At 57.3% G+C, this 23,527-nt stretch overlaps 2 protein-coding genes across 2 annotated transcripts; both read left to right on the top strand.

Annotated features, from left to right (window-relative positions):
- Window positions 1–3,578: 3,578 nt before the first annotated feature.
- Window positions 3,579–14,089, top strand: IGSF9 (immunoglobulin superfamily member 9; the record flags this gene model as incomplete). Its single annotated transcript, XM_028487306.1, has 18 exons — window positions 3,579–3,731; window positions 4,661–4,815; window positions 5,059–5,176; window positions 6,792–6,933; window positions 7,025–7,170; window positions 7,259–7,401; window positions 8,614–8,754; window positions 9,288–9,404; window positions 9,616–9,766; window positions 9,964–10,087; window positions 10,340–10,515; window positions 10,753–11,003; window positions 11,211–11,295; window positions 11,392–11,568; window positions 11,766–11,808; window positions 12,146–12,997; window positions 13,238–13,365; window positions 13,596–14,089. Coding segments are annotated over 18 exons (3,284 nt in total), but the record flags the coding sequence as incomplete, so codon positions are not given.
- A 2,152-nt stretch (window positions 14,090–16,241) lies between these two features.
- Window positions 16,242–23,521, top strand: TAGLN2 (transgelin 2; the record flags this gene model as incomplete). Its single annotated transcript, XM_007129617.4, has 5 exons — window positions 16,242–16,372; window positions 21,822–22,029; window positions 22,502–22,676; window positions 23,033–23,135; window positions 23,442–23,521. Coding segments are annotated over exons 2-5 (538 nt in total), but the record flags the coding sequence as incomplete, so codon positions are not given.
- Between the last annotated feature and the right edge of the window lie 6 nt (window positions 23,522–23,527).

A 23,527-nucleotide genomic window follows, 5' to 3' on the forward strand; every position in this document is an offset into this window, starting at 1 on the left:
GCAGGGCTAGTCTGGGGAGTCAGGGCCCTGGGGAGAGGCCCCTGTACCCATTAACCCTTTTACTGCCTCCCAGTGTGGAAGGGGCCTCTCAGCCTTTGTGTAGGGAACTCTGAACTGAGGTTGCTAGGCAACGGGAGGTGGAGGTTGCTAAGGACAATGCTGTCCTGTCATAAACCCTCTGGGCAAGCCAAGGGGAGATGGCCTGGGACTGTGTGTGTGAGGCCCGTGGCCTAGAATGTGGGAGGGACCATGAGAGAGACTGGAGCTTCAGGGATTACACTGAAGAGAAGGCTTCCAATCTTTGAGGACCCTAGAATCCATCTAGCAGAGGAGAGTGGATTTATAGACTAGTACAAAAGTAGTAAAAAGCAGTATAAAACAAGCCAGGACTAAATCCTAGGATGAAGTTAGCTGCTGTATGTAAAGAACCCAGCACAGAGCCTGTACAGAGTGCCTGCATGGTGTGAAACCGTGACTAGGCGTGCAGAGGAAAGAGGGTCCACTTCCTCTACACCAGCTTTCCTGGGGTGGATCTTAGATCAGCTCTTCTAATTCATGGGACCAGCTTTTGGTCTTTGACTTTTATGCTATATTTCTTGGGATTTTCAGGATACCCCATGTGGCAGAAGGGACATGAATTTTCTCTCTGTCCTGAGTCATTTGATAAAAATCAGTTATCTTATCCTCCATTTAGAACAACCTGGCTCCCTCTAATCATCTCCCCTCACTACCTTTTAGCCTTGCATACCCTCTGCAGAGTCACCTCTTCCTGGAAGCCTTCCATACTCCTCTTGCTTCTTAGCCTCTTGGAATATTTTTTAAGCTTCTGTGTGTATATGAACTCGCACATGTCCATGAGTGTGGATTCCCTGCCTTCCTACAGCTTGCAAGAATGGGGACTGTGTCCCCTTCCTCTATACTCCCCTGCACGTGGGGAGGTCCAAAGACACTCAGGCTCTGGCTCTGCGGGTAGAGGGGGCCCCAGGACTCAGGAGGATACAGGACTGCCTGCCCCTGGCCAGCTTCCTATTCTTCTGTGACACTACAGGTCTAGCCATGCATACCTCACAGAAAAGTTACGACATACTCTATGCTTTATTAGATGTTCTGGTCAACAGACATTTGGAGCTGTTACCCATTGGCTACCAACATCCCCCGAGTGAGAATATACTGACTATGCTCAGTGATAAGTGCCCTGAGCGTCACTTGATCCTCACACCAGTGTGCAATGGAGAGTAATCTGCATCATGAGAAAGAAGGCCTGGCTGTATCACTGAGTAGCTTATTGGAAAGAAGCTTAACATCAGTTCCTTCCTCTATAATGGAATTCTTGGAAGGATTACGTATGGTGACAATGCCTAATATTACATGGCCCATATCCCAAACTCTATTTCCCTTCCCTCTTCTTCCTTCTTTGTAGCGACTGAAGATCACCATAATGAAAAGTTACCATCACACGGGACGTAGTAGAGGTCGCAGGGAGTTCCCCGGTGGCCTAGTGGTTAGGATTCTGGGCTTTCACTGCCATGGCCGGGGTTCAATCCCTGGTTGGGGAGCAAGCCACGTGGTGCAGACAAAAAAAAGAAAAAAGAAAAAAGAAGAGGTCGCAGTGGAGTCTGTGGGGGTCCAGTGGCCAGGCAGTTTAGGGTTACTGAGGAATCCCACTGGTGGGAGGAAGGGTGTGATCATATGCAATATTTACCTGCACAACCCAGGCTTATCTTCTAGGTGGGGATTTAAACACCTAGCCCTTTAAGCACCTCCACCCTTTCTAGAGAATCTGCGCCCTTGGACCTCATTCTTGGAAGAAAAAAATCCCTTGCCTATGAGCACAGCACCGGCCTCAGCCTGATCTTCTCCTCTTTTTTCCTGATGGCTTCAGGGCCCCCACAGGTTTTGATTCTATTTCAGAAAGATGAACCCTAGAGGTAGAATGCAAGCAGATCAGAGAGGGTGAGTGCGTGAGCAGCTTCAGATTGCCCAGTCTTAGAAAGGGCTAAGTAGGGGCACAGTCTGGTTGCCTTTGTTTGGCATAACCCACAAGAATTAGAAAATGTCAGTTGTCCCTATCAAAGGTCCAGGCGGGGTGGGCAGCTGATTAACGTGGAGGGCGGGAGGCTGGAGGCAGCGGGACCTCTTCCTGGACTGTTGGCGTAACCCAGGTGAGAGATGCTATGGGACTAAACTAAAGAGAAGGTGGTAGAGAGGGAAACAGCATCTAGGAGGTAGAATTGAAAGGCTTACTGAACAAGCAGATGTGGGGTTAGTGGAGAGAACAGTCTAGGTGATACCAGGTTTCTGGTAGGGTGACGTGCGTGATGGCACTGTTCACTGATACAGGGGAGAAGAGGGAGAGGGTGTGTCGTCAGGTGAGGGATGGAGCCAAGGTTGAATGCAGGCTGCTGATTTCAAATCATGAGCTCATTCATTTGTTCAACCATTTTTATTTAAGCACCCGCTGATGCCAGGCACCATGCTGCCTGCATTCCATCCACCCTACCTGGATTTTTTTCTCTGTTTGTTTTTTTTTTTTTTTTTTTTTTTGTGGTACGCGGGCCTCTCACTGTTGTGGCCCCTCCGGTTGCGGAGCACAGGCTCCGGACGCGCAGGCTCAGTGGTCATGGCTCACGGGCCCAGCCGCTCCGCGGCACGTGGGATCTTCCCGGACCGGGGCACGAACCCGTGTCCCCTGCATCGGCAGGAGGACTCTCAACCGCTGCGCCACCAGGGAAGCCCCTCTGTCTCATTTTATAGATGAAGAAGTTGATGTTGAGAGAGAAGTTAAGTGATTTGGCCAAAGAAGTAAATGACAGAGCTGGAGGCTAGGTTTCTGTGGCTCCCAAGTGTGTGCCTTGCTCACTAGGCTGCACTGCCAGGGACCCACGAAGCTGTCTGGGGTGCAGGGCTCCGTCAGGGTGGGAGGGCGCTGTCTGCTTGCGCTGGGGCTGGGTGCTTTGTGGAGCTCTATGTAGTCTGTCAGCCCGGGCTTGGATGCCCTGGAGCGTGAGGGGATGGGGTGAGGAGGCTGCTGACCTTGCTGCCTGGCTGGTTTGGACTCTGGCCACCCTAAGGAGCTTAGGCCGCTGATAATAGCCCTGTCGGATTAGGGGCTTTGGTAGGCAAGGTATGGATCCCTGCTCAGGCCCCAAACACAGCTGTGGTTTCTGGGCACCAAGTCCTCTGGCAGGAGTACTCCCGGGACCCCCCTTACAAAAAGAGCTCAGGGATGGGCAGATTCTGTATGAATCCAGAGGAGACCAAGTGTTGGCTCTTCAAGCCCCTTCCCCCTACAGTCCTGGAAGCTGGGCGTGGTTCAGTGCCCACCTGCTGCTGCTCTGGTTTCTCTTTGTCTAAGCTGGGTCCCAGCTGCTGAAAGGCAGGAGCCATCAGAGGGGCTGAAGGGAGAGATCTGCCCTCAGTGACCCCAACCCCATCTGTGCCTCTCTGGACCCCACTCCTTCAGGGTAACCGGGAGACACTGAGTCTGTTCTTGACGTCTGAGAATGACCGGTGTGACCAGGGGCCTGGGGCTCCCATGGGGTCCCTTCAGCACCCTTGATCCAGGGCTCCTCCCCCAGGGCGTGTCCGGCTTCAGAAGGGGGCATCTCTCCAGATCGAGGGGCTCAGGGCTGAGGACCAGGGCTGGTACGAGTGCCGTGTGCTCTTCCTGGACCAGCACAGACCCGAGGACGACTCTGCTAACGGCTCCTGGGTGCACCTCACAGTCAATTGTATGAAGCTGGGAGCAGGCAGGCGGTGGAGGAGGGAGGGGAGAGGAAGGAGGAGGGAGAGGAGGGGAAGGAGGAGGGAGGGGAAGGGAAGGAGGGTGGAGAGGGAGGGGAGGGAAAGGAGGGGAGGGGAGGAGAGGGGAGGGGAGGGGAGGAGGGGGGAAGTAGGTGGGTGGGGAGGGGAAGGAGGGGGGAGGGGAGGGGAAGGAGGGGGAGGGGAGGAGGGCAGTCCCGACGCCCCACCCTTGCTGACACCCTTCGTTTGCTGGCTCCCTCTTTGCATCTTACCCCTGCCACCCCCACTCCTGCCCTTTCAGTTCCTCAAACCTAAATCCAATCAGCCTCCTCGGCTCTTTGTTAGGAACTTCCTCTTCCTCTCTCTTCCCTGCTCCTGCCTCCCTGGCCAGGAGAGGGTAATGGGTAGGAGGGGATAAGGGGTTATTGACCCCTGAGTGAAACATCACTCACATATATACAACATTTTGTTTTTTCAAAATACCTTTTAACCCCGTACGTCATGAATTCTGTCTCAACCCTAAGAAGCAAGGAGGTCATAATTATTCCCATTTCACAGATGGGGCATGGGGAGACTGGGTCATGCCACTGATTAGTGGCAGAGCAGTCTAGAACTCAGGTCTCCTGACTCCCAGGATAGTGCTTTTCTAGAGGGCACCTAGCTCTCTCCCAGCTCTGAACACCCAGCCTGGTGGTCAGCTCCCTCACCAACTCTGCAGGCCAGTGGGGGAACGGGCTGGTGCGTCCTTACTGGGTCCTGGGTGCAGCAGACAGGGTGGCCCTGGGTTGGGGATTCCTATGAAGCTGGTGGGCTGATGGGCTGAAGGCTGAGGCCCTGATCTGCCTCTCTGGTCCTCGGACGCTGCTCTTTGGGCTGATGGCCCCTCTGGCAATCCCTGACGCCTCTTTCCTTGCAGCCCCCCCTCAATTCCTGGAGACGCCTCCCCAGGTGCTGGAAGTGCAGGAACTGGAGCCTGTGACCCTGCGTTGCGCAGCCCGCGGCAGCCCCCAACCTCGTGTGACTTGGAAGCTCCGAGGACAGGACCTCGGCCAGGGCCAGAGTCAGGTGCAAGTGAGTCCCAGGGCTGGACAGGGTGGGCCAGATAGAGTGTGAGGCAGGTAGTGGCCTGGGAGCGGGGCTGGAGGCCCAGGGGTTGGGAGACGGGCCGGAGGAGGGGCTTGGCACTGGCTTCCCCGAGCCCAGCACGCTGCCTCCCTCTGCTGGCCTCTGCTAGCCAGCCTCGGAAGTGCGGGGTCTGAGGCCCGCCGTGGGTAGGGGAGACACAGGGTCCTTCCTCACCCACTCTGACTCTAGGTGCAGAACGGGACGCTGCGGATCCGGAGGGTGGAGCGAGGCAGCTCCGGGGTCTACACCTGCCAAGCCTCCAGCACTGAGGGCAGCGCCACCCACGCCACCCAGCTGCTGGTGCTAGGTGCTGTCTCGGGGGAGGGCCGGGAAACAGGACACACACGTGAGAGGACTGACTTGTGGCTGGAGGTGCACACAGCCAGCAGCCGGGGTTGCGGGGGGGCGGGGGGAAGGCTTGTGCCTGAGGGCAGGGGCCCATGGAGAGGGAGGGAGCTCCCAATGCAGGCTCTTCCTCTAAAACCAGCATCTTGCCTGTAAAAGGATCAGTGAACAGAGATAGATATTTAGTGCCAGCAATGTGGTATAGTGAGAATGGCATGGGTGCTGGTGTTAGACCATGAGCCATGGAACCCCCTTGACCTCCAGTTTCCTCATCTATACAAGGAGGTTCCTATGTTCCTCGCAGGATTGTTACAAGAATTAGGTTCAGACGAGCACAGTGATCATAGTAATTCCTGGCCAAGCCCTTCCCCTTAGAAAGAAAGCTGAGAAGTAGACTCTGCCTTCATGGAGCCTCTTATCCACAGTGGGAAATAAGACGCAGTTGCGAAGTGCTGCTCTCCTGGGTACTGTGGGAGAGGCAGTGCTGGGCAGTGGTGCAGGGTGAAGTCTGGTGTTGAGAAGGCCTGAGTATGAATTTGCCTTCCCCGCTGATCTCGGGCAAGTCACCTCACAGTCTCTCTGTCTCTGAGCCTTCATGTCTTCACCTATGAAGTGGAGACAACAATTTCTACCACAAAAGGCTCTTGGGAGGATTAAATGAGAATAGTGCAGGTAAGGTGCTCAGCTATGCCCGGCATGCCTGTAAGTGCTCTATACACCAACTCATATCATTACCACTTATTACTGACCACTCACACAGTAGGAGCCCAGAGAAGGGAAACAGCAGTGCAGCTGCAGATGCTAGAGACGGTTTGGCAGGGGCTCTGTGGCCTGGCCAGGCTCTCAGGGAAGAGCATTCTAGACTGTGGGATCAGAGAGCAAAGGCATGGAGATGGGAGTGAGTCTGGCATAGGCACAGTGAGCTACCCATACTGACCTGAAAGAGTTCACAGAGACTTGACATATGAAAAGATAGTTGGCCAGGCAGGGGTTACAAGGGCCCACGGTGCTGGGTCAAGAAGTTTGAGCTTAATGTGCTAGGAGCCAGGAGCTGTTGTGGGTTCTTGAGTAGAAGTGTTCTGTGGCCAAAGGTGGGGGGGACATTTCTGCATGAATGGCCATCAGAGTGGCAGTGATGGCAGAGCCTGGAGTCAGGGATTGCTGCAGCATCTTGGGGTAAGGTACTGGGTACCCGGATTAGCGTAGGAGACATAGAGGTGATTTCAGATGTGACAGATGAGGGATGGAAAGGATAGTGGGTGTAAAGGTGTAAAGGGTGATCAGGGGGGTAAAACTGATTCCCCCTCCCCAACACACACACACACACACACACACACACACACACACACACACGGGAAACTAGGTGAATGGAGGTGATGGGAAGGGGAGCTGGCCAGGGCAGAGGAAGAACTTGTGTGAAATAAAAGGGTTAGGACCTGTTTCCATACCCAAGGCTTTGTAGCAACCAGCCCTGTATTCCAGAGAGCGGACCTGGGAAGAACTATACAAGTGACCCTCAGGGTTCCTGGAAGACTGGGCTGAGGCCTCCCCTTCCCCATGTGCTCCCCCCCGCACAGGACCCCCTGTCATCGTGGTGCCCCCCAAGAACAGCACAGTCAATGCCTCCCAGGATGTTTCCCTGGCCTGCCAGGCTGAGGCGTACCCCGCTAACCTCACCTACAGCTGGTTCCAGGACAGCACCAACGTCTTCCACATTAGGTGGGGCATGGGGTGGGGTGGGTGTGGGGAACTGATGGGCAGTCTGAGTCCGGCAAGGCCTGGACCCCCTTGCCCACGTGCCACACTGCAGCCGCCTGCAGCCCCGAGTGCGGATCCTGGTGGATGGCAGCTTGCGGCTGCAGGCCGCCCAGCCTGACGATGCGGGCCGCTACACCTGTGTGCCCAGCAACGGCCTTCCGCGCCCACCCTCGGCCTCTGCCTACCTCACTGTTCTCTGTAAGCCTGAGCCCAGCTCCCTCCCCAGACTGCTCTCCCCTGGGCCAGGCCAAGCTCCTCCCCATAACTTGCCACTGCTTCCCCCCAGACCCCGCCCAGGTGACTGCCATGCCTCCTGAGACACCCCTGCCCATGGGCATGCGGGGGGTGATCCAGTGCCCGGTTCGTGCCAACCCCCCACTGCTCTTTGTCAGCTGGACCAAGGATGGGCAGGCCCTGCAGCTGGACAAGGTACAGGCTTGGGGCAGGGGATAGAGGGCTTAGCTTGGTGGTATTCTAGTCAGGACAGCTGGGGTGGCATTAGATCCATTCAGTGACTAGGGAACATGCTGTGTCGTTGTCGCATGGGGAACAGGAGCAGAGACACCCATGCCTACAGGGGGCAGCACAGCCGTGCAGACACTCTGCTAGAAGGCCAGGAGGCAGCGAGCACCTTCCTCTTAGGACTGGTTGAGGATAGATCAGCAACAGCTTCTGGGACTCTGGTGATGGGCCTTGAAGGGTGGAGAGACATTCCATGCAGAAACCAGGGCCCAGAGGCAGGAAACAGTATAGTGCATTTATGGTATAATGAGTCTACCAGCTGGGGGGGAGCTACAGTGCCTATGGGGACATGACTGATGCAGAGAAATCTGGAAAGACTGGTTGGGACCCAAAGGAGGAACTATGGATGCCAAGTTAATATTACCTCATTCCACGGTGATTGAGATCTTTTGTTTGTTGGCAAAGACCACAAATTCCTTGTGGGCTAGTATTTCATCTTTTAATCCTAGTCTCCCCAGGGCTACTGCAACTGTAGTGGTGCTCAATAAATATTTGTCTAAGGTTTAAAAAAAAAGTCCAAAGGCATTCGGAGGCAGTGAAGTTGCTTGGGCAACGGTGTGATAGGAATGGAGAGGAAGAGACTGGACAGACAGAGGGGGTACAGAGGCTATTGAAATGAGAGTGTGGGTGAGAGGTTACGAGGCCTGAGTTAGAAAGGAGGACACGAAGACAGATGGGACAAAAGGCCTTCCCAGGAGGACAGACGTGGGGCGTGAGACCGAGTGAGGAGCCGGATGTTAGCCTTTAACACAGAACTAGGGAAGCCAGGAAGAAGAACCGATTTGGGGTGGAAGATGCAGAATGTAATCTCGGAGTGCTGGGAAGGCAGCAGGCCGGGAGACCCACACCGCTCAAGCCCAACCCCAGGGTGGGCCGTGCACACTGGATTCCCTGTGAGTGGCTCTCCTGGAGTCTGCAGTCCCAGTCTTCACCCCCATTGGTAGTGGCCCCTCTGTAGGAAAGAGAAAGGAAGGATGGAATTCACAGAGAGGTCTGGCCTGGGGGTAGGGTTGTGGCATCCTCTGCATAGATGTGGGTCCCTCCTGCGCATTGCCTCTCTCCATCTCTAGTCTGGCCTCCGCTGAGTTTCTCTCTCTGGTTGTCATCTCATGCCTCCAGTTCCCTGGCTGGTCCCAGGGCCCAGAAGGCTCCCTGATCATTGCCCTGGGGAATGAGGATGTTCTGGGAGAATACTCCTGCACCCCCTACAACCGTCTTGGCACTGCAGGGCCCTCCCCCGTGACCCGCGTGCTGCTCAAGGTGAGGCTCGGGGGTGGGGGGGCAGCGGGTCAGGTGGCCAAAGATGCGAGCCTAGTGCTGACACCTGGCTGACAGAGGCGGGTGGGACAGATACATGTGTGGGGCGGGGGGCAGGGGCTTCCCAGTCTGTGTTTCCCTCGGTGGCCACGGCAGCAGCTATCAGATGCCATCACAGAGGTTTTTGCAGAGATGGTGCTGGGGAGGTGGGGCATCGGTCACCTCCACACAGTAAGATATCCTGCCTGCCCCGACCCTTTAACTTGGACCAGGCTGCCTTCTGCTCTAGAGGGAAGAGAGTGGGAAGCAGAGGGCAGGGTGAAGGGTGTTCTGTAGAGGTTTGTACATCTCCAGAGAGGCCCTCGTCTCTCCAGCAATGTCCCTCCAGCCCCCCTGCTGGGGGACAGAGAGAAAGCTAGAGAGACACTGAGAGATGGAGACAGACGCAGCGTGACGGGGGCCCCGCAGAGGGGAAGTAACGACCCTTAGACAGCAGTGTGAGAGAGCCCCCTCCCAATGCCAGATCTGGCTTACAGGCTCCCCCAGCTTTTCTAGAACGGCCCAAGGAAGAATATTTCCAAGAAGTAGGGCGGGAGCTACTCATTCCCTGCTCTGCCCGAGGAGACCCTTTGCCTACTATCTCTTGGGCTAAGGTAAGGCTCCTGACCCCACTCCTCCTGTATTCACGCCTGCTACGCCCCTGACTCTCCGTGCCCCTGGCCTTTCTGTGGGAGGAAGGAGGTGGGGAGGAGAGGGCTGTCAGAGGCAGGGCGGGGAGGAAACTGGAGCTGCCCAGAGAGATGAGTGGCGCCCTTGGTGAGGGGTGGCTGCGTGTGTCCTCAGGGCTGACCAGTGGTTCTGTAGGTGGGCCGGGGGCTGCAGGGCCAGGCCCAGGTGGATAGCAACAGTAGCCTCATCCTGCGACCGTTGACCAAGGAGGCCCACGGGCGCTGGGAGTGCACGGCCAGCAATGCTGTGGCCCGAGTGGCCACCTCCACGAATGTCTACGTGCTGGGTTAGTGGGGGCGGAGCCAGCTGGAGGCAGCCATGTGGGAAGGAGATGGGAATAAATCATTTTGGGGGGGCCCAGATGGGGGATCTTGGGTGGGGAGCCCCTGGGATGATGGGTGGAGGGCCAAAGCCCTGGTCTCCCCCTAGCTCTTTGCTGTCCCTCAGTACCCTGATCATCATCCCTCTGTTCCCCCCACCCAGGCACCAGCCCCCACGTTGTCACCAATGTGTCCGTCGTGCCTTTGCCCAAGGGTGCCAATGTCTCCTGGGAGCCTGGATTTGATGGTGGCTATCTGCAGAGATTCAGCGTCTGGTACACCCCATTGTGAGTGACCTGCCCCTGCCATCCCTCTCCCTCAACACCCTGATTCTCTCTGGCCCTCTGCCTTTTCTCCCACCCCTCTATCCCAGCCCTGCCCTAACTCTGCTGCCCGAGTTCCAGAGAATCTCAGGGATTCATGGCCCAGGTCCTGAGACCCTGGATGGTGGAAGGGAGGGGAGAGGTCAGCTCTCTGGACTCCAACCTTCCTGCTCTTCCTAGTTCGTGAGGTGCCCCTCATTTCCTCCTGTCCTCCAGGGCAAAGCGTCCTGACCGAGCCCACTACGACTGGGTGTCCTTGGCTGTGCCCATGGGGGCTGCTCACCTCCTAGTGCCAGGCTTGCAGCCCCACACCCAATACCAGTTCAGCGTCCTCGCTCAGAACAAGCTGGGGAGCGGGCCCTTCAGCGAGATCGTCTTGTCTGCCCCTGAAGGTGAGAGACCTCTTACCCAGAGCAGCAGACAAGGATAGGCCAGGACTGTAGGGACCTGAGTGGGAGGGGGCAGAGGTGCTGGGCAGCTTGGGGGCCAGAGGGCTTTCTGGAAGATGATCCAGGCTTGTCTTTAGGGGCTCTGGGAGAGCAGCTGGACACCAGGGGATGTCGAAGGCCAGAGGAGCAGGGGAGGAGCGCTGGAAATCCGATCTTTACAAGTCTATTTGTCCCATTCAGGGCTTCCTACCACACCAGCTGCCCCCAGTCCTCCCTCAACAGAGATGCTGCCTCCCCTGTCCCCTCCGAGAGGGCTGGTGGCAGTGAGGACACCCCGGGGGGTACTCCTGCATTGGGATCCCCCAGAACTGGTCCCTAAGAGACTGGATGGCTACGTCCTGGAGGCACGGCAAGGCTCCCAGGGGTGGGAGGTGCTGGATCGGGCCGTGGCAGGCAGTGAAATGCAGTTGTTGGTGCCAGGACTTATCAAGGTAGGTGTGGGAGGCGGGCACGGAGGGTCCTCCCAGCAGCCCTCCGGCCCTCTGCTCCACTCTCCAAACCTGATCTCACCCTGAGTTGACTATCCTCACCTCCGGCTGTCCACTTCACCCGTACCTTCCAACTGCAAAGTCTTTCCGAACGGGGTTGGGGGTGGGCAGTGCTGAGCCCTGACCCCATTCCTGGACCCCAACCCCCAGGACGTTCTCTACGAGTTCCGCCTTGTGGCCTTCGCCGGTAGCTATGTCAGTGATCCCAGCAACACGGCCAACGTCTCCACTTCTGGTGAGAATCTGGCAGGAGGGCAGAGCCCTGGGGATTGGGGGGCTCGAAGCTCACTAAGTCGTGGACACCGACCCTCCTTCGTGGCCCTTTGCCCAGGCCTGGAGGTCTACCCCTCACGCACACAGCTGCCAGGCCTCCTGCCCCAGCCAGTGCTGGCCGGCGTGGTGGGCGGGGTCTGCTTCCTGGGCGTGGCTGTCCTCGTGAGTATCCTGGCCGCTTGCCTTACGAACCGGCACAGAACCGCTCGTCGCCACAGAAAACGCCTCCGCCAAGGTAGGCCACCTGGGGCCCCTCCAAAGAAGGGCCCCGCCCCTCCATAAGCACCTCCTACCTGGAGGAGAAATCCCTCCCTCCTGCGTGGGCCAGGTGTGTTCCCACAACCCGTGGTCCTGCTTCCCCACTGGCCTCCACTTTTCCCAGGCAGATGAGATTGGGCGCCTGTGTCACCTCTGGTTCTCCTGTCCTTTCAGATCCACCTCTTATCTTCTCTCCGGCCGGGAAGTCAGCTCCCCAGTAAGTCCCTCCACTTCCTTGGCTTCCTTCTGCCTTCTGTGAGCGCCAGGGTTCTCTGCTTTTCTGCACCTTGGGGAGGGGTAGGAGAGGTGGAACAGAAGTGAGAGGGAGGTAAGGATGGAAGTGCAGAGGCCCCAGCCTGGGGGCTGGTCCATTGTTGCCTGTGCCTTCCCTCCACCGCTCCACCCCTCCATCATGTGGGTCCTTTTCTCCCTTGCTCTCCCTAGCTCTGCTCTGTTCTGCTCTGTTCTGCATCAAACCTCTCAAGGCCTGACGCTGGTTCCTGGGAGGGGGCCTGGCCCCCTACCATAGACCCTGATCTCCTGTCCTTCCCCAGCTCTGCTTCGGGCTCGGGCAGTCCTGACAGCGTGGCGAAGCTGAAGCTCCAGGGTTCCCCAGTCCCCAGCCTGCGCCAGAGTCTGCTCTGGGGGGAACCCGCTGGACCCCCCAGCCCCGCTCCGGATCCTCCACCTAGCCGGGGGCCCTTACCCCTGGAGCCCATTTGCCGGGGACCAGATGGGCGATTTGTGATGGGACCCAAGGTGGGGACCTCCCAAGAAAAGTCAGGCCCTGAGCAGGCTGAGCCTCGGACCCCAGCTCAGCGTCAGACCAGGTCCTATGATGGCAGCAGCAGCCCCAGTGGGATGCCCCAGCCCCTCTGCATTGCAGACATCAGCCCTGTGAGGCCCCCTCCAGCAGCGTCACCCAGTTCCCTGCCAGGTCCAGGACCCCTCCTCCAGTACCTGAGCCTGCCCTTCTTCAGGGAGATGAATGTAGATGGGGACTGGCCCCCCTTGGAGGAGCCTGCTCCTCCCCCAGATTACATGGATACCCGGCCCCGCCCCACCTCATCTCTCCTCCACCCGCTGGACTCCCACTCTGAGTTCCCCAGGGCAGCGCTTCCTGGGGCCGTGCTTGGGGTTGGGGCCTCCCCAGAGCCCCCGTACACAGCACTGACTGACTGGACACTGAGGGAGCGGCTGCTGCCAAGCCTTCTGCCTGCCGCGCCTCGGGGCAGCCTCACAAGCCAGAGCAGTGGGCGGGGCAGCGCCTCCTTCCTTCGGCCCCCCTCCACGGCCCCCTCTGCAGGAGGCAGCTACCTCAGCCCCGCTCCAGGAGACACCAGCAGCTGGGCCAGTGGCCCTGAGAGGTGGCCCCGAAGGGAGCATGTGGTGACAGTCAGCACGAGGTGAGGGCAGTCCCTGCCCAGCCCTGCCCTATCCAGGTTCTCCCCACCCCTCTCCTATACCGTCTGCCTTCTCTGCTCCATTCCCACCCTGGGACCAGGAGAGCTGAGGTCCTTTTGCTGAGGTCCAGGGATCTTCAGAGGAAACCCATGACCCACCCTCAGCTTGGGGTCCCCGGGTTCAGGCTTTTCTGGCTACCCTCCATTGTTCCACCCATACCAAACATCTGTCCATTTTAACAGGAGGAACACATCTGTGGATGAGAACTATGAATGGGACTCAGAATTCCCAGGGGACATGGAATTGCTGGAGACTCTGCACCTGGGCTTGACTGGCCCTCGATCCCGACTTGAAGCTGAGCCAGAGCTAGGTGTGGGAGCCCTCCAGAAAGGCAGGCACCCCTGGCCTTGCTGCCCTGCACCCACACCCTCAGGACCCAGTCAGTTCCCAGCTGGGCCCTGTGCCCCAGGCCCTCTCCTCTTGCTGTCTTGGCTTCTCTGCATTGGCAGGCCCTAGAGAGCCTTGTGGTGCCGGTGAACCACAAGACTTCACCCAGGGAACCTTAAGACCTCTTCCTTTCGTTATTCGGCCCTCTTGCAGGTGCGAAGACTCCAGAGGAGGGCTGCCTCCTGAAGACTGCCCACGCTCCTGGCCCTGAGGCCCGCTGTGCTGCCCTTCGGGAGGAATTCCTGGCCTTCCGCCGCCGTCGAGATGCTGCTAGGTTCCGGCTACCGGCCTATCGACAGCCAGTGTCCCACCCTGAACAGGCCACTCTGCTGTGAATGCCCTAATGTGAGGCAGGGTGAAGGCACACGGCCCCTGCAAAGAAGGCCCCCAGCAAGACCTAGCTCCAGCCTGGGACACTGCCCCTCCTCCTTTGGTGCTCAGGCACAGACCCTGACAGTGGGCTTGGTATGGGACGTATGTGCTGAGCCTCTAGAGTCTGGGGCCTGGAACAGGGATCTTACGTCTGCCCGTGTGTGTGTGTGTGTGTGTGTGTGTGTGTGTGTGTGTGTGTGTACGTGCGCGTGTGTGGTGTTTGTGGTGTGGGTGAGGGTTTTTTACAGGTGAATAAAGAACGTCTGAAAAATCTTTCTGTGTGTCATCTGCTTTGAATCTGAGAGGGAGGTTGGAAAATCCCTGAACCCTAAAAAAGGAGGGTACTCTTCCTGAATGAATGGACGTAGGTTCAATATCCATTCAAAAAGCATTTATTGAGTGCCTACTGAGATCAGCCATTGAGCTAGATGCAGAGGAAGTACAAAGTTCACGAGACATGTCTGCTCTTGGGGAGTTCTTTCTGGTCGGTGAAGCAGGCAAGTAAAGAAATAGTTACAGTATGATGTGATAAGTTCTTTGATAAACTATTGGTTATTAAGGTAGCACGAAGGAAGGAGTCAGCAAACAGTGAATGCTTACAGCTTGCGCTGGGACGGTTGCAGGCATCATCACAGGAAGTGAGAACAATGATAACAGCCACAGCTGAGCACTCACTATGTGCCAGGCACTGCTGTAAGCTCTTTACATGTATCATTTAATTCTCTACCACTCTGAGGTAGGTAGTACTATTAGCTCTATTTTATAGACTAGGGAACTGAGGTGTACAGTGCTTTAATAAGTTCCCAAAAGTCACAAAGTTGGTGATGGATAGAGCAGGTGAGAAGTCAGTCAAGGGAGGAAACGCATCCCAGGCAGAGGAACAGCCTGTGTAAAGGCACGGGGGATTCCTTGGCCTACCAGGGGATCACTGGAATATAGGGGTAGGGCGGATCGGGCAAGAGAGAATGGAAAAGTGGGAAGGCACTGTTTTTTTTTTTTTTTAATTATTATTATTTTTAAAATTTATTTTATCTTTGGCTACATTCGGTCTTCGTTGCTGTGCGCAGGCTTTCTCTAGTTGCATGGAGCGGGGGCTACTCTTTGTTGTGGTGCGCGGGCTTCTTTATTGCAGTGGCTTCTCTTGTTGCGGAGCACGGGCTCTAGGCACACGGGCTTCAGTAGTTGTGGCACGCAGGCTCAGTAGTTGTGGCTTGTGGGCTGTAGAGTGCAGGCTCAGTAGTTGTGGTGCACAGGCTTAGTTGCTCTGCATCATGTGGGATCTTCCCGGACCAGTGACCAAACCCGTGTCCCCTGCATTGGCAGGTGGATTCTTAACCACCGCACCACTAGGGAAGTCCGGCACTGGTTGGTGATGTGCTTGAAAACCAGGCTAAACTGGGTCTTCTATCATCTATGAAGAACTCCACTGATGGATGTAAGCAGGGACTCCACCCCAGAGGGACTGCTCAACTGAAGCCTGAAAACAGGGAGGGGGGAGCCCTCCTTCAACCCCCAAACGAGGCTCTCCTCCACCCTCAGAGACAGAAGAACTGCCAGCCTCCTTCTCCACTGAGGGTGTTTTGATCCCTCCAGGATTAAGAGGTGCCAGGTCATAGAGGAGGAAATGAAGGGGAAAGAAGTCAAGTCTGGGGACTTCCTTGGTGGCGCAGTGGTTGAGAATCTGCCTGCCAATGCAGGGGATACGGGTTCGAGGCCTGGTCCGGGAAGATCCCACATGCCGTGGAGCAACTAAGCCCGTGCGCCACAACTACTGAGCCTGCGCTCTAGGGCCCGCGAACGACAACTACTGAGCTCATGTGCCACAATACTGAAGCCCACACACCTAGAGCCCGTGCTCCGCAACAAGAGAAGCCACCACAATGAGAAGCCTGCGCACCGCAACAAAGACTTAACACAGCCCCCAAATAAATAAATAAATAATAAAATTTAAAAATAAAATTGTTTTAAAAAAAAAAGTCAAGTCTGAACCCTGGGTCCCAATGCTGACCATGCCTCTTGGGCCCTGGGCACGGAATGCCCTCACTGCTAGTCTGGGGCTTGAAGAAGGTGGGGAGCAAGACCACTGAGACCAGGAGCTGTCCTGGCCTGCTAGCCCCAGTCCTGCCACACCCTAGACAGTTGTTGGGGGGGGGGCGGTGAGCGTCTTCCTGTGCCTCCATTTACCTAACCACCCTTTTTAAACCAAGAGGTTTCTTCCCGCATAAAAACGCCCACAGTCTTGAGCTAACCTAGGCAGAAAGTTTCCCACTGGGGCACAAGTTTAAGCGCTCTGGGGTAGGGGTAGAGGTTCTCAAGAGTGGAGGCTACTGCCTCCAGGTCCTTTAACTCCGGTTCTTGTCCACCGCCCCTCTCTTTTAAGCACTGCCCTCAGCTTCTGGACTGCGGCGCCTTTAAACCCTCTCAGCCCTTGCCCCGCCCCTGGTCCGCCCCGTCCGAGGCGGGAGCAGGCTGAAAACCTCCTGCCGGGCCCGGCCTCGGCGCTTCACTCGCGCTGCAGACCCCGCCTTGAGTGCGCAACTCTACGGCCCGCGTGAACGGTGAGCTGCAGGGAGGGGTCTCTAGAAAGCTAGAAGCCAGAGCTTGCGACTTGCTCCAGTGAGCTTGGTGATCAAGGGCTAGCAGGCAAGGGTCCGTTGACTGCTCTGCCTCTCCCCGGGCTGTCAGGTCTGTCCCCAGGCTCTGACCCCGCATTGTTGAGCAATGAGGTCAGCCGCTGTTGCGAGTGCATAGACGGGGCCGTCCGTCCGGATCAGGGACTCGGGGACTGCGTCCCGCCCGCCGGCTCCAGCCCCGGGTCTTCGCTGGGGTGGGGAAAGGGGGTCGTCAGGGATTAGCTGGCTGGCCTCGAGTGATGGAGCGTACAGGGTCCCGGCGTCCACCCTGGCCAGCTCGGCGCCGCCGGGGCTTCCGAAGCGACACTTCACTTCCTAGTTCCAGGAGCACGTGTGGGTGCTGCCTGCCCTCTGCGTCCCCGAAGCCGACCTTTCTGTTCATTCTCCTGCAGCTCGTTTTTCTGGGGATTCGGCGTCGCGGGCTGGGGCGAGGGGGCTCCGTGCGCGGGTCCCGCAGTGGCCTCGCCTTCCCGGGTTCGGGCGGGGAGTTGAAGCTCCAATCGCCTCCAGGAGGGTCACCCCGACCTGAAACATCTGGGAGGCTGCAGCCCTGACTGCGCCCCAGCATGCCCTGCCTGTAGGAGGTGGTGTTGAGGGAGGATGGATGCTTTCCAGGCCTCCAGCCCCTACGGGAGCCGATGCCCCCACCCCTTAACCCCCTGCTGCTGGGAAAGTCGGTGGTGGCCGCGAGCGGGCGGGCGGGCTGCCCAGACCACTGCGTCACCCCAGCGGCGGGCGGTGGGTGATTCATCCCAGTAACGGCCCAGGGTGTGGCGGCAGGACCGGAAATGGACTGCCACCTCCCCCCCGCCCCCCCTCCCTCTACAGGCCTCCTGGAGTCTCTCCTGGAGCCGGTATCTGTGAAGTTCTGGGGCACCTTGGTATCTGTGAGCAGAAAGAAGCGGGGTAGAAGTGAGGATGGACTGATGTGGGGATCCGGTGTAGGAGGAGACCTGTGGCTCTCCTAGTTTTCTGACTCCAGAGCACCAGACACAGGGACAGCTCCCCGTCTTTAACCCCACTCCCAGTTTCTCCTTCCTAGTCCACAGGGAAGACTGCCGAGGAGGCCAAGGTAGGGTGGGGCCAGCAGGGCCTACCTTTCCAGAATCAACAAATAAGTCTTTGTCCAAGTGCAGTTCTCCCCCCATACCCCCACTCCACAGCCGGGGTCCCTCTTTTGCTCTCTGGGGATTGGACTCTAATCCCTTCTCCCCCACCCCCATCCCTTCTCCCCCACCCCCATCCCTTCTCCCCCACCCCCATCCCTTCTCCCCACCCCCATCCCTTCTCCCCCACCCCCATCCCTTCTCCCGCCCAGGATTTTCAGTTATGGGGCTCTCTAGCTCAGAATGTACCTTCTGTTCCCAGGACATTTCTTCTACTCCTGAACTATTTCCTTAAATCTACTTCTCTACCCCAAAACTTGTCATTTCCCTTCTCCACACGCCCTCCGTACCCCACTCCACAGCCGGGGTCCCTCTTTTGCTCTCTGGGGATTGGACTCTAATCCCTTCTCCCCCACCCCCATCCCTTCTCCCCCACCCCCATCCCTTCTCCCGCCCAGGATTTTCAGTTATGGGGCTCTCTAGCTCAGAATGTACCTTCTGTTCCCAGGACATTTCTTCTACTCCTGAACTATTTCCTTAAATCTACTTCTCTACCCCAAAACTTGTCATTTCCCTTCTCCACACGCCCTCCGACCCCAAAACTTGTCATTTCCCTTCTCCACACGCCCTCCGTACCCTCCACAGCTGCTTCCTGGAGGAATCCCTTGCACCTGTCTGTACCTGTGAAGCGGCCCCTTTCCCAGGGATCCCACTTCTGCTCCCCGCCCTCGCCCCGCCCCCGCCCCGCCCCCACTCGGAGCCTCCCCGCCACTCCTGCGCCGAGTGGATGTTTCTGCCTGGTTCCCCGACCCTGCCCCATTCCTGTGTTTGGTACACAGAAGCCATAGCAACGGCCCCCACCATACCCCTCCTCCTGCGCAAGCCTTGTGGCTTCCTGTTTGTATAGCTTCAGCTTTCTCTTCTGCTCGCTGACTCTTGATACCAAGGGGGCTGCCCCAAAGTGGCCCCTCAATCATAGGTGTCCCATCACCCCCGCTCCCTGTGGCACTTCACTTTGGGGGCAAGTATCCCTGTTTCGCCTTTTCAAAACAGTCTTAATGCCAATTCTGGCTTGGGAAGTTCCCGTGTCCTCTCTGCACAATGAATGGAGAGTCCCTTTGTCTTTCCAGTTCAACACCCCAGCCAGGAGCCCTGCAATCCTCCTACTCCCACCCCATGTCCGCTTTTTCTTTGGCGTCGGCGGTGGGGTGAGGTAAGCTTCCAGCCCAGGGTCTGGGTGGGGCTGAAGGCTGGAGTGCCTTTCGTGGCCCCTCCCCCTTTCCCAACTGTTGTAACCTTGTGGGTGGGAGTGAGGGCTGTTCCCACCGCTGTAGGCAGCTCTGGAGTTTAGGTTACTCACTGCCAATCCACCCCCCAAGCTGTGCAGCTGTTTTCCCTTTGGACCCCCAGCTCTGGGCATCTCCCACACAGCCTTTCCCCACCCCAGTAGGCAACTGGCTACCTTTCCTCCTTTAAGGGAGAGCCAGGGTAGGTCCCCCGAGTGTCACTAGCGTGGGCCACTCCAGCTCCAGCGGCCGCAGCCCCTCAGCGTGTGCCTGCTTGCTCGCGGGGGTGGGGAGAGCAGCCGTGGGCAGGCTGGGCCCGTCTGGCCTGCCTCCTCTCAGAGCTCTGCTTTATGGCTCTGGCACCTCGGGATCTAGCGCAATGGCCCCAGAGTGGAGCCGAGACACTGCAGCTGGAGTCTGTGACCTTGCCAGATGTGCCCAGGTGCCAGAGTTTAGGAGGGTCCCCAACACCCCCCCAGAGGTGGGTCTGGGAGGCCGACTCTGTCCTGCCCGTCCATACCATAGGTGACACTGGAGGGGTCACTCTTCGGTCCTGCGCTCCCCTCCTAAACCTGGTGTCTGGGTTAGTCATTCTCCTGTCCTTTCTTTCCCTGGGCCATAGTGATCCCTGGGCCTCAGGCCACTTGGATCCATGGAGACACAGCCCTGAGGCCCAGGTGACCACAGTGAAGCTGCTCCCAGAAGTGAGGTCTGAACATTGGGCTGGGAAAAGGGGGCTTACTGGTGGCAGCAGCCTCTGGCCCCCCTCTCCTTCCTTCTGAGCCTCCCAGCCGTGGCCGTGTGCGTCAGGGGTCACAGGCTTACAGAGACCGAGTGGCTCTCGGCTGGGCAGCTGGGGCTGGGCTGAGGGGAGGGAATCTTGTCTCCCTCTTTCCACTCGGCCGGCCTGCCCTCCCCCTGCTGAGTGTGTGCTGGCTGGTGGTGTGGGTCAAGGCCCAGACTGACATTTATCTGGCCGGGCTTCCGGGCTGGGTGAAGTGGGGCTGGGTTGTCTTAATGAGGTTTAACAATAACTGATTATGGGGAGGATCGCTGCCGGAAATGTGCAGCCCAATAGGCTGCAGTCGGAGGAGCGGCCATGTTGGAGTGGAGGGGAGGGGACTGGCCCGAGCCCCACCTCCGCTGGGGCTGAGAGGTGGGAGGGCGTTTGAGGCAGCTGCTGTCCCTGTGGCCTGCCCCGTGGCCCAGGGTGGGGGTGTTGGGATGGATCAACCTGCTGTGCGAGGGACCCAGGGAGCCAGCACGAGTGACTCCATGCCTTAAGTCCGACCTGGCCTGGGGCCAGAGGTGGGGAGAGGCAGTGTTTCCCTTCCCTCTCCTTGAACAGAGGTGCCTGGCCTGGGGCATGCCCTTTTATGTACAGTCAGCCAGCTCTATCTCAGAGCAGAAAGAAGAGCCCATGGGGAGGAGATGGGGGCAGGAAATGGGGTCCTGGCTCCCCCTCGGCATGGGTAGCATTCCTAGGACAGGGCTCTGGGTGTGGGACCTAGGCAGGGAGGTGGCAGGTGGGGACAGACTGCCCCCTGCGAGGTGCTGTCAACCCAAGCCAGTGGTCAGGAAACCACCCAGTTCTTCCTAACTGAGGTCCTCCAACTAAGTTAAAGAAACCCCGCTGTGTATTTCCCCATCCCTCCCTCTCTTCCCGGGTTTCCCTAAAAATGCCACCAAGGTTCCTGGATTAGTGCCCTATTCCTGCTGTAACAAATTATCACAAACTGAGTGACTTAAAGCAACACACATGTAATATCTTGCAGAGCTAGGTTTCACTGGCTAAAATCAAGGTGTTGGCAGGGCTTGCATTCCTTCCAGGGGACTTAGGGGAGATTCCATTCCTTGCCTTTCCCAGCTTCTGGAGGCCATCTGCATTGCTTGGTTCATGACCCTGCATCACTCCAACCTTGGCTTCCTTCTCACTTCTCCCACTCTGACTCATCTGCCTTCCTCTTTCACTCATAAGGACCCTTGTCGTGAGTATATTGGGCCCCCCTGGAGACCCAGGGTACTCTCCCTATCTCAAGATCTGTAATTCAATCACATCTGCAAAATCCCTTTTGCCATATCAGGTAACATTCCCAGGTTCTGGGAATTAGGACATAGACACCTTTGGGGGGCCATTATTCTGCCTACCCCTGCTTATAGAAAGGAAAGTAGAATTAGGTATTACCTGGTTTCTCATGGGAAGCCCCTTTGCCTGGTGAAATCTGTTAAGGACCTACTCAGACCTGCCTCTTCCAGGAAGCCCTCCAGGCTGCTTCTGCCAATACTCCTCTCTCAATTCCTACAACATATGGTCTGACTGTGTAGTTTAATATTCATCATGTACAACTCTTGCCCTTTCATATATGCTCACTTTGTCTCTCTGATGGCACTGTGGGCAGCTTTAGGACCAAGGACTTCTGTCTCTTCCACAATCCCCAGCACAAATAGTGGGTGTTCAATTAAAACCCAGTGGCTAATTAAGGGTAGATCTGTCCAGTCCCCTAGCTCCTGACATAGGTTTCTCCAGCCACTCCATATTCTTTCCAAATCATTCTCTTGCCCAGAACTGGAAAAGGCAGAGTGGGGGTTAGAATGACCAGTTTGCCTTTGCTAAAGCTGACCACCCCAAATGAGGGGCTGAACCCTCAATCCTGGCCTCATTTACCCTATTTTCTATTCCAGTGGGTTTTATACTTCATTGTAGCAGTCCATTCAAATGAAATCTAATGGGAAGCCTCAGTAGAGTAGACAGGCTACCTGTCACAGGGGTGGAAGAACCCAGAGGTGCCTTAACACCTCCTAGAGTTCTGAGCACTGAGACTCTAGCCCATGTTCAGGGGTTAAGGTGAGACTTCCCTCATTTGGTGGCTGTTCTCACCTCCTCACCTCCGGGGCCCACCCTGGGGATATGGTGTGTGTCAGAATCCCCCACCCACAGGCTGCAGAGCGCTGACCACAGGCCTGGATGTGTCCTCTCCCCAGCTTCCCCCAGACACCACCACCCTTTGGAATGGCCAACAGGGGACCTGCCTACGGCCTGAGCCGGGAGGTGCAGCAGAAGATTGAGAAACAATATGATGCGGACCTGGAGCAGATCCTGATCCAATGGATCACCACCCAGTGCCGCAAGGATGTGGGCCGGCCCCAGCCTGGGCGCGAGAACTTCCAGAACTGGCTCAAGGATGGCACGGTGAGAGCTGGGTGCCTCTGACCAGAAGTGCCAGGAGAGCAGGGCTGGGTCTGAGGGACTAGGGATTGTCTCAGCTGAAGAACGGAGGGCAGCCCCCTCCCAGCTTTTCTTGAGCCGGGGTATCTTCATCGTGCAGAGGCCCCCTACTTTCCTCCCTCCCGCCGAGGGAAGTGGCAGGGTGAATGTGCCTCCCTGCAGTGGAAGCCGTGTGTGACGGAAGGAAGAGGAGCTCTAAGGGGAGAGCTGGGGGAGGTGTGCTGTAGTTGGTAATCCTGGAATAGCACGGTTTACACTCTGGGCTCAGAGGCAGGGGCCTGGGCAGGAAGGAGTCTGATGCTCTCTCCAGGTAGAGTCAGCTGCCTTCAGGTAGGAGAGGCACCTCTGCAGTTCACTGTCTCTAGCGCCGAGGGTGGTACATTCTGATCTGTGGTAGGCAGGGCCTCACTTCTGCACACCTACTGTCCTCACCCAGGTGCTGTGTGAGCTCATTAATGGGCTGTACCCTGAGGGGCAGGCCCCAGTGAAGAAGATCCAGGCCTCCACCATGGCCTTCAAGCAGATGGAACAGATCTCCCAGTTCTTGCAAGCAGCCGAGCGCTACGGCATCAACACCACTGACATCTTCCAGACTGTGGACCTCTGGGAAGGTGGGTCAGGGCCAGGGCACTGTCATCCAGTAGACCAGAGGCTGGGCTGGGGTTTCTGACACCTGAGGACAAAGAGTGGGGTGTGTGTGTGTGTGTGTGTGTGTGTGTGTGTGTGTGTGTGTGCGTGTGTGTGCGTGTGTATGTGTGTTTATGGAGGAATTGGCCATATTGGGGGTTGGGTTGGAGAAGGGTAGGGAGACCAAGAGTAAAAGAATTAGGAAGCTGGGCCTGCTGACTTAGTGATAGAGGTGGAAGCCTGGCATGCAGGACCCCTGCTGACTTAGTGATAGAGGTGGAAGCCTGGCATGCAGGACCCCAGACCCACTGAGGCCAACACACCCCCTCCCCCTTCCCAGGAAAGAACATGGCCTGTGTGCAGCGGACACTGATGAACCTGGGTGGGCTGGCGGTAGCCCAGAACAATGGGCTCTTCTCTGGAGATCCCAACTGGTTTCCCAAGTGAGTACTGCTGGGACAGCCCAGGCCCCGGGCCGGCACAGTGATCCTGACCACTCCTGTCCCTAGGAAATGCCCTTTACAAAGCACTTTCACATTCCTCGTCTCACTTAATCCTCACGAGTCTCCCGGGATGGCAAGGGACAGTCCCTTTTGAGAGATGAGGGGGTGGCTTCAGAGAGCTCAAGGCTCTCCAGGGCAGAGCTGGCACCAGCACTTAAGCCAAAGAAAGCCTGTGCTGTGTCCATGGAGGACATTTACTGGGGCAGCCTCCACCCTCCTCCTAACCAGCGCTCCTTTTCCACCCAGGAAATCCAAGGAGAACCCTCGGAACTTCTCAGACGACCAGCTGCAGGAGGGCAAGAATGTGATTGGGTTACAGATGGGGACCAACC

The sequence above is a fragment of the Physeter macrocephalus genome, unplaced genomic scaffold (genome assembly GCF_002837175.3).
Source record: "Physeter macrocephalus isolate SW-GA unplaced genomic scaffold, ASM283717v5 random_1633, whole genome shotgun sequence".
NCBI classification, from domain to species: domain Eukaryota; kingdom Metazoa; phylum Chordata; class Mammalia; order Artiodactyla; family Physeteridae; genus Physeter; species Physeter macrocephalus.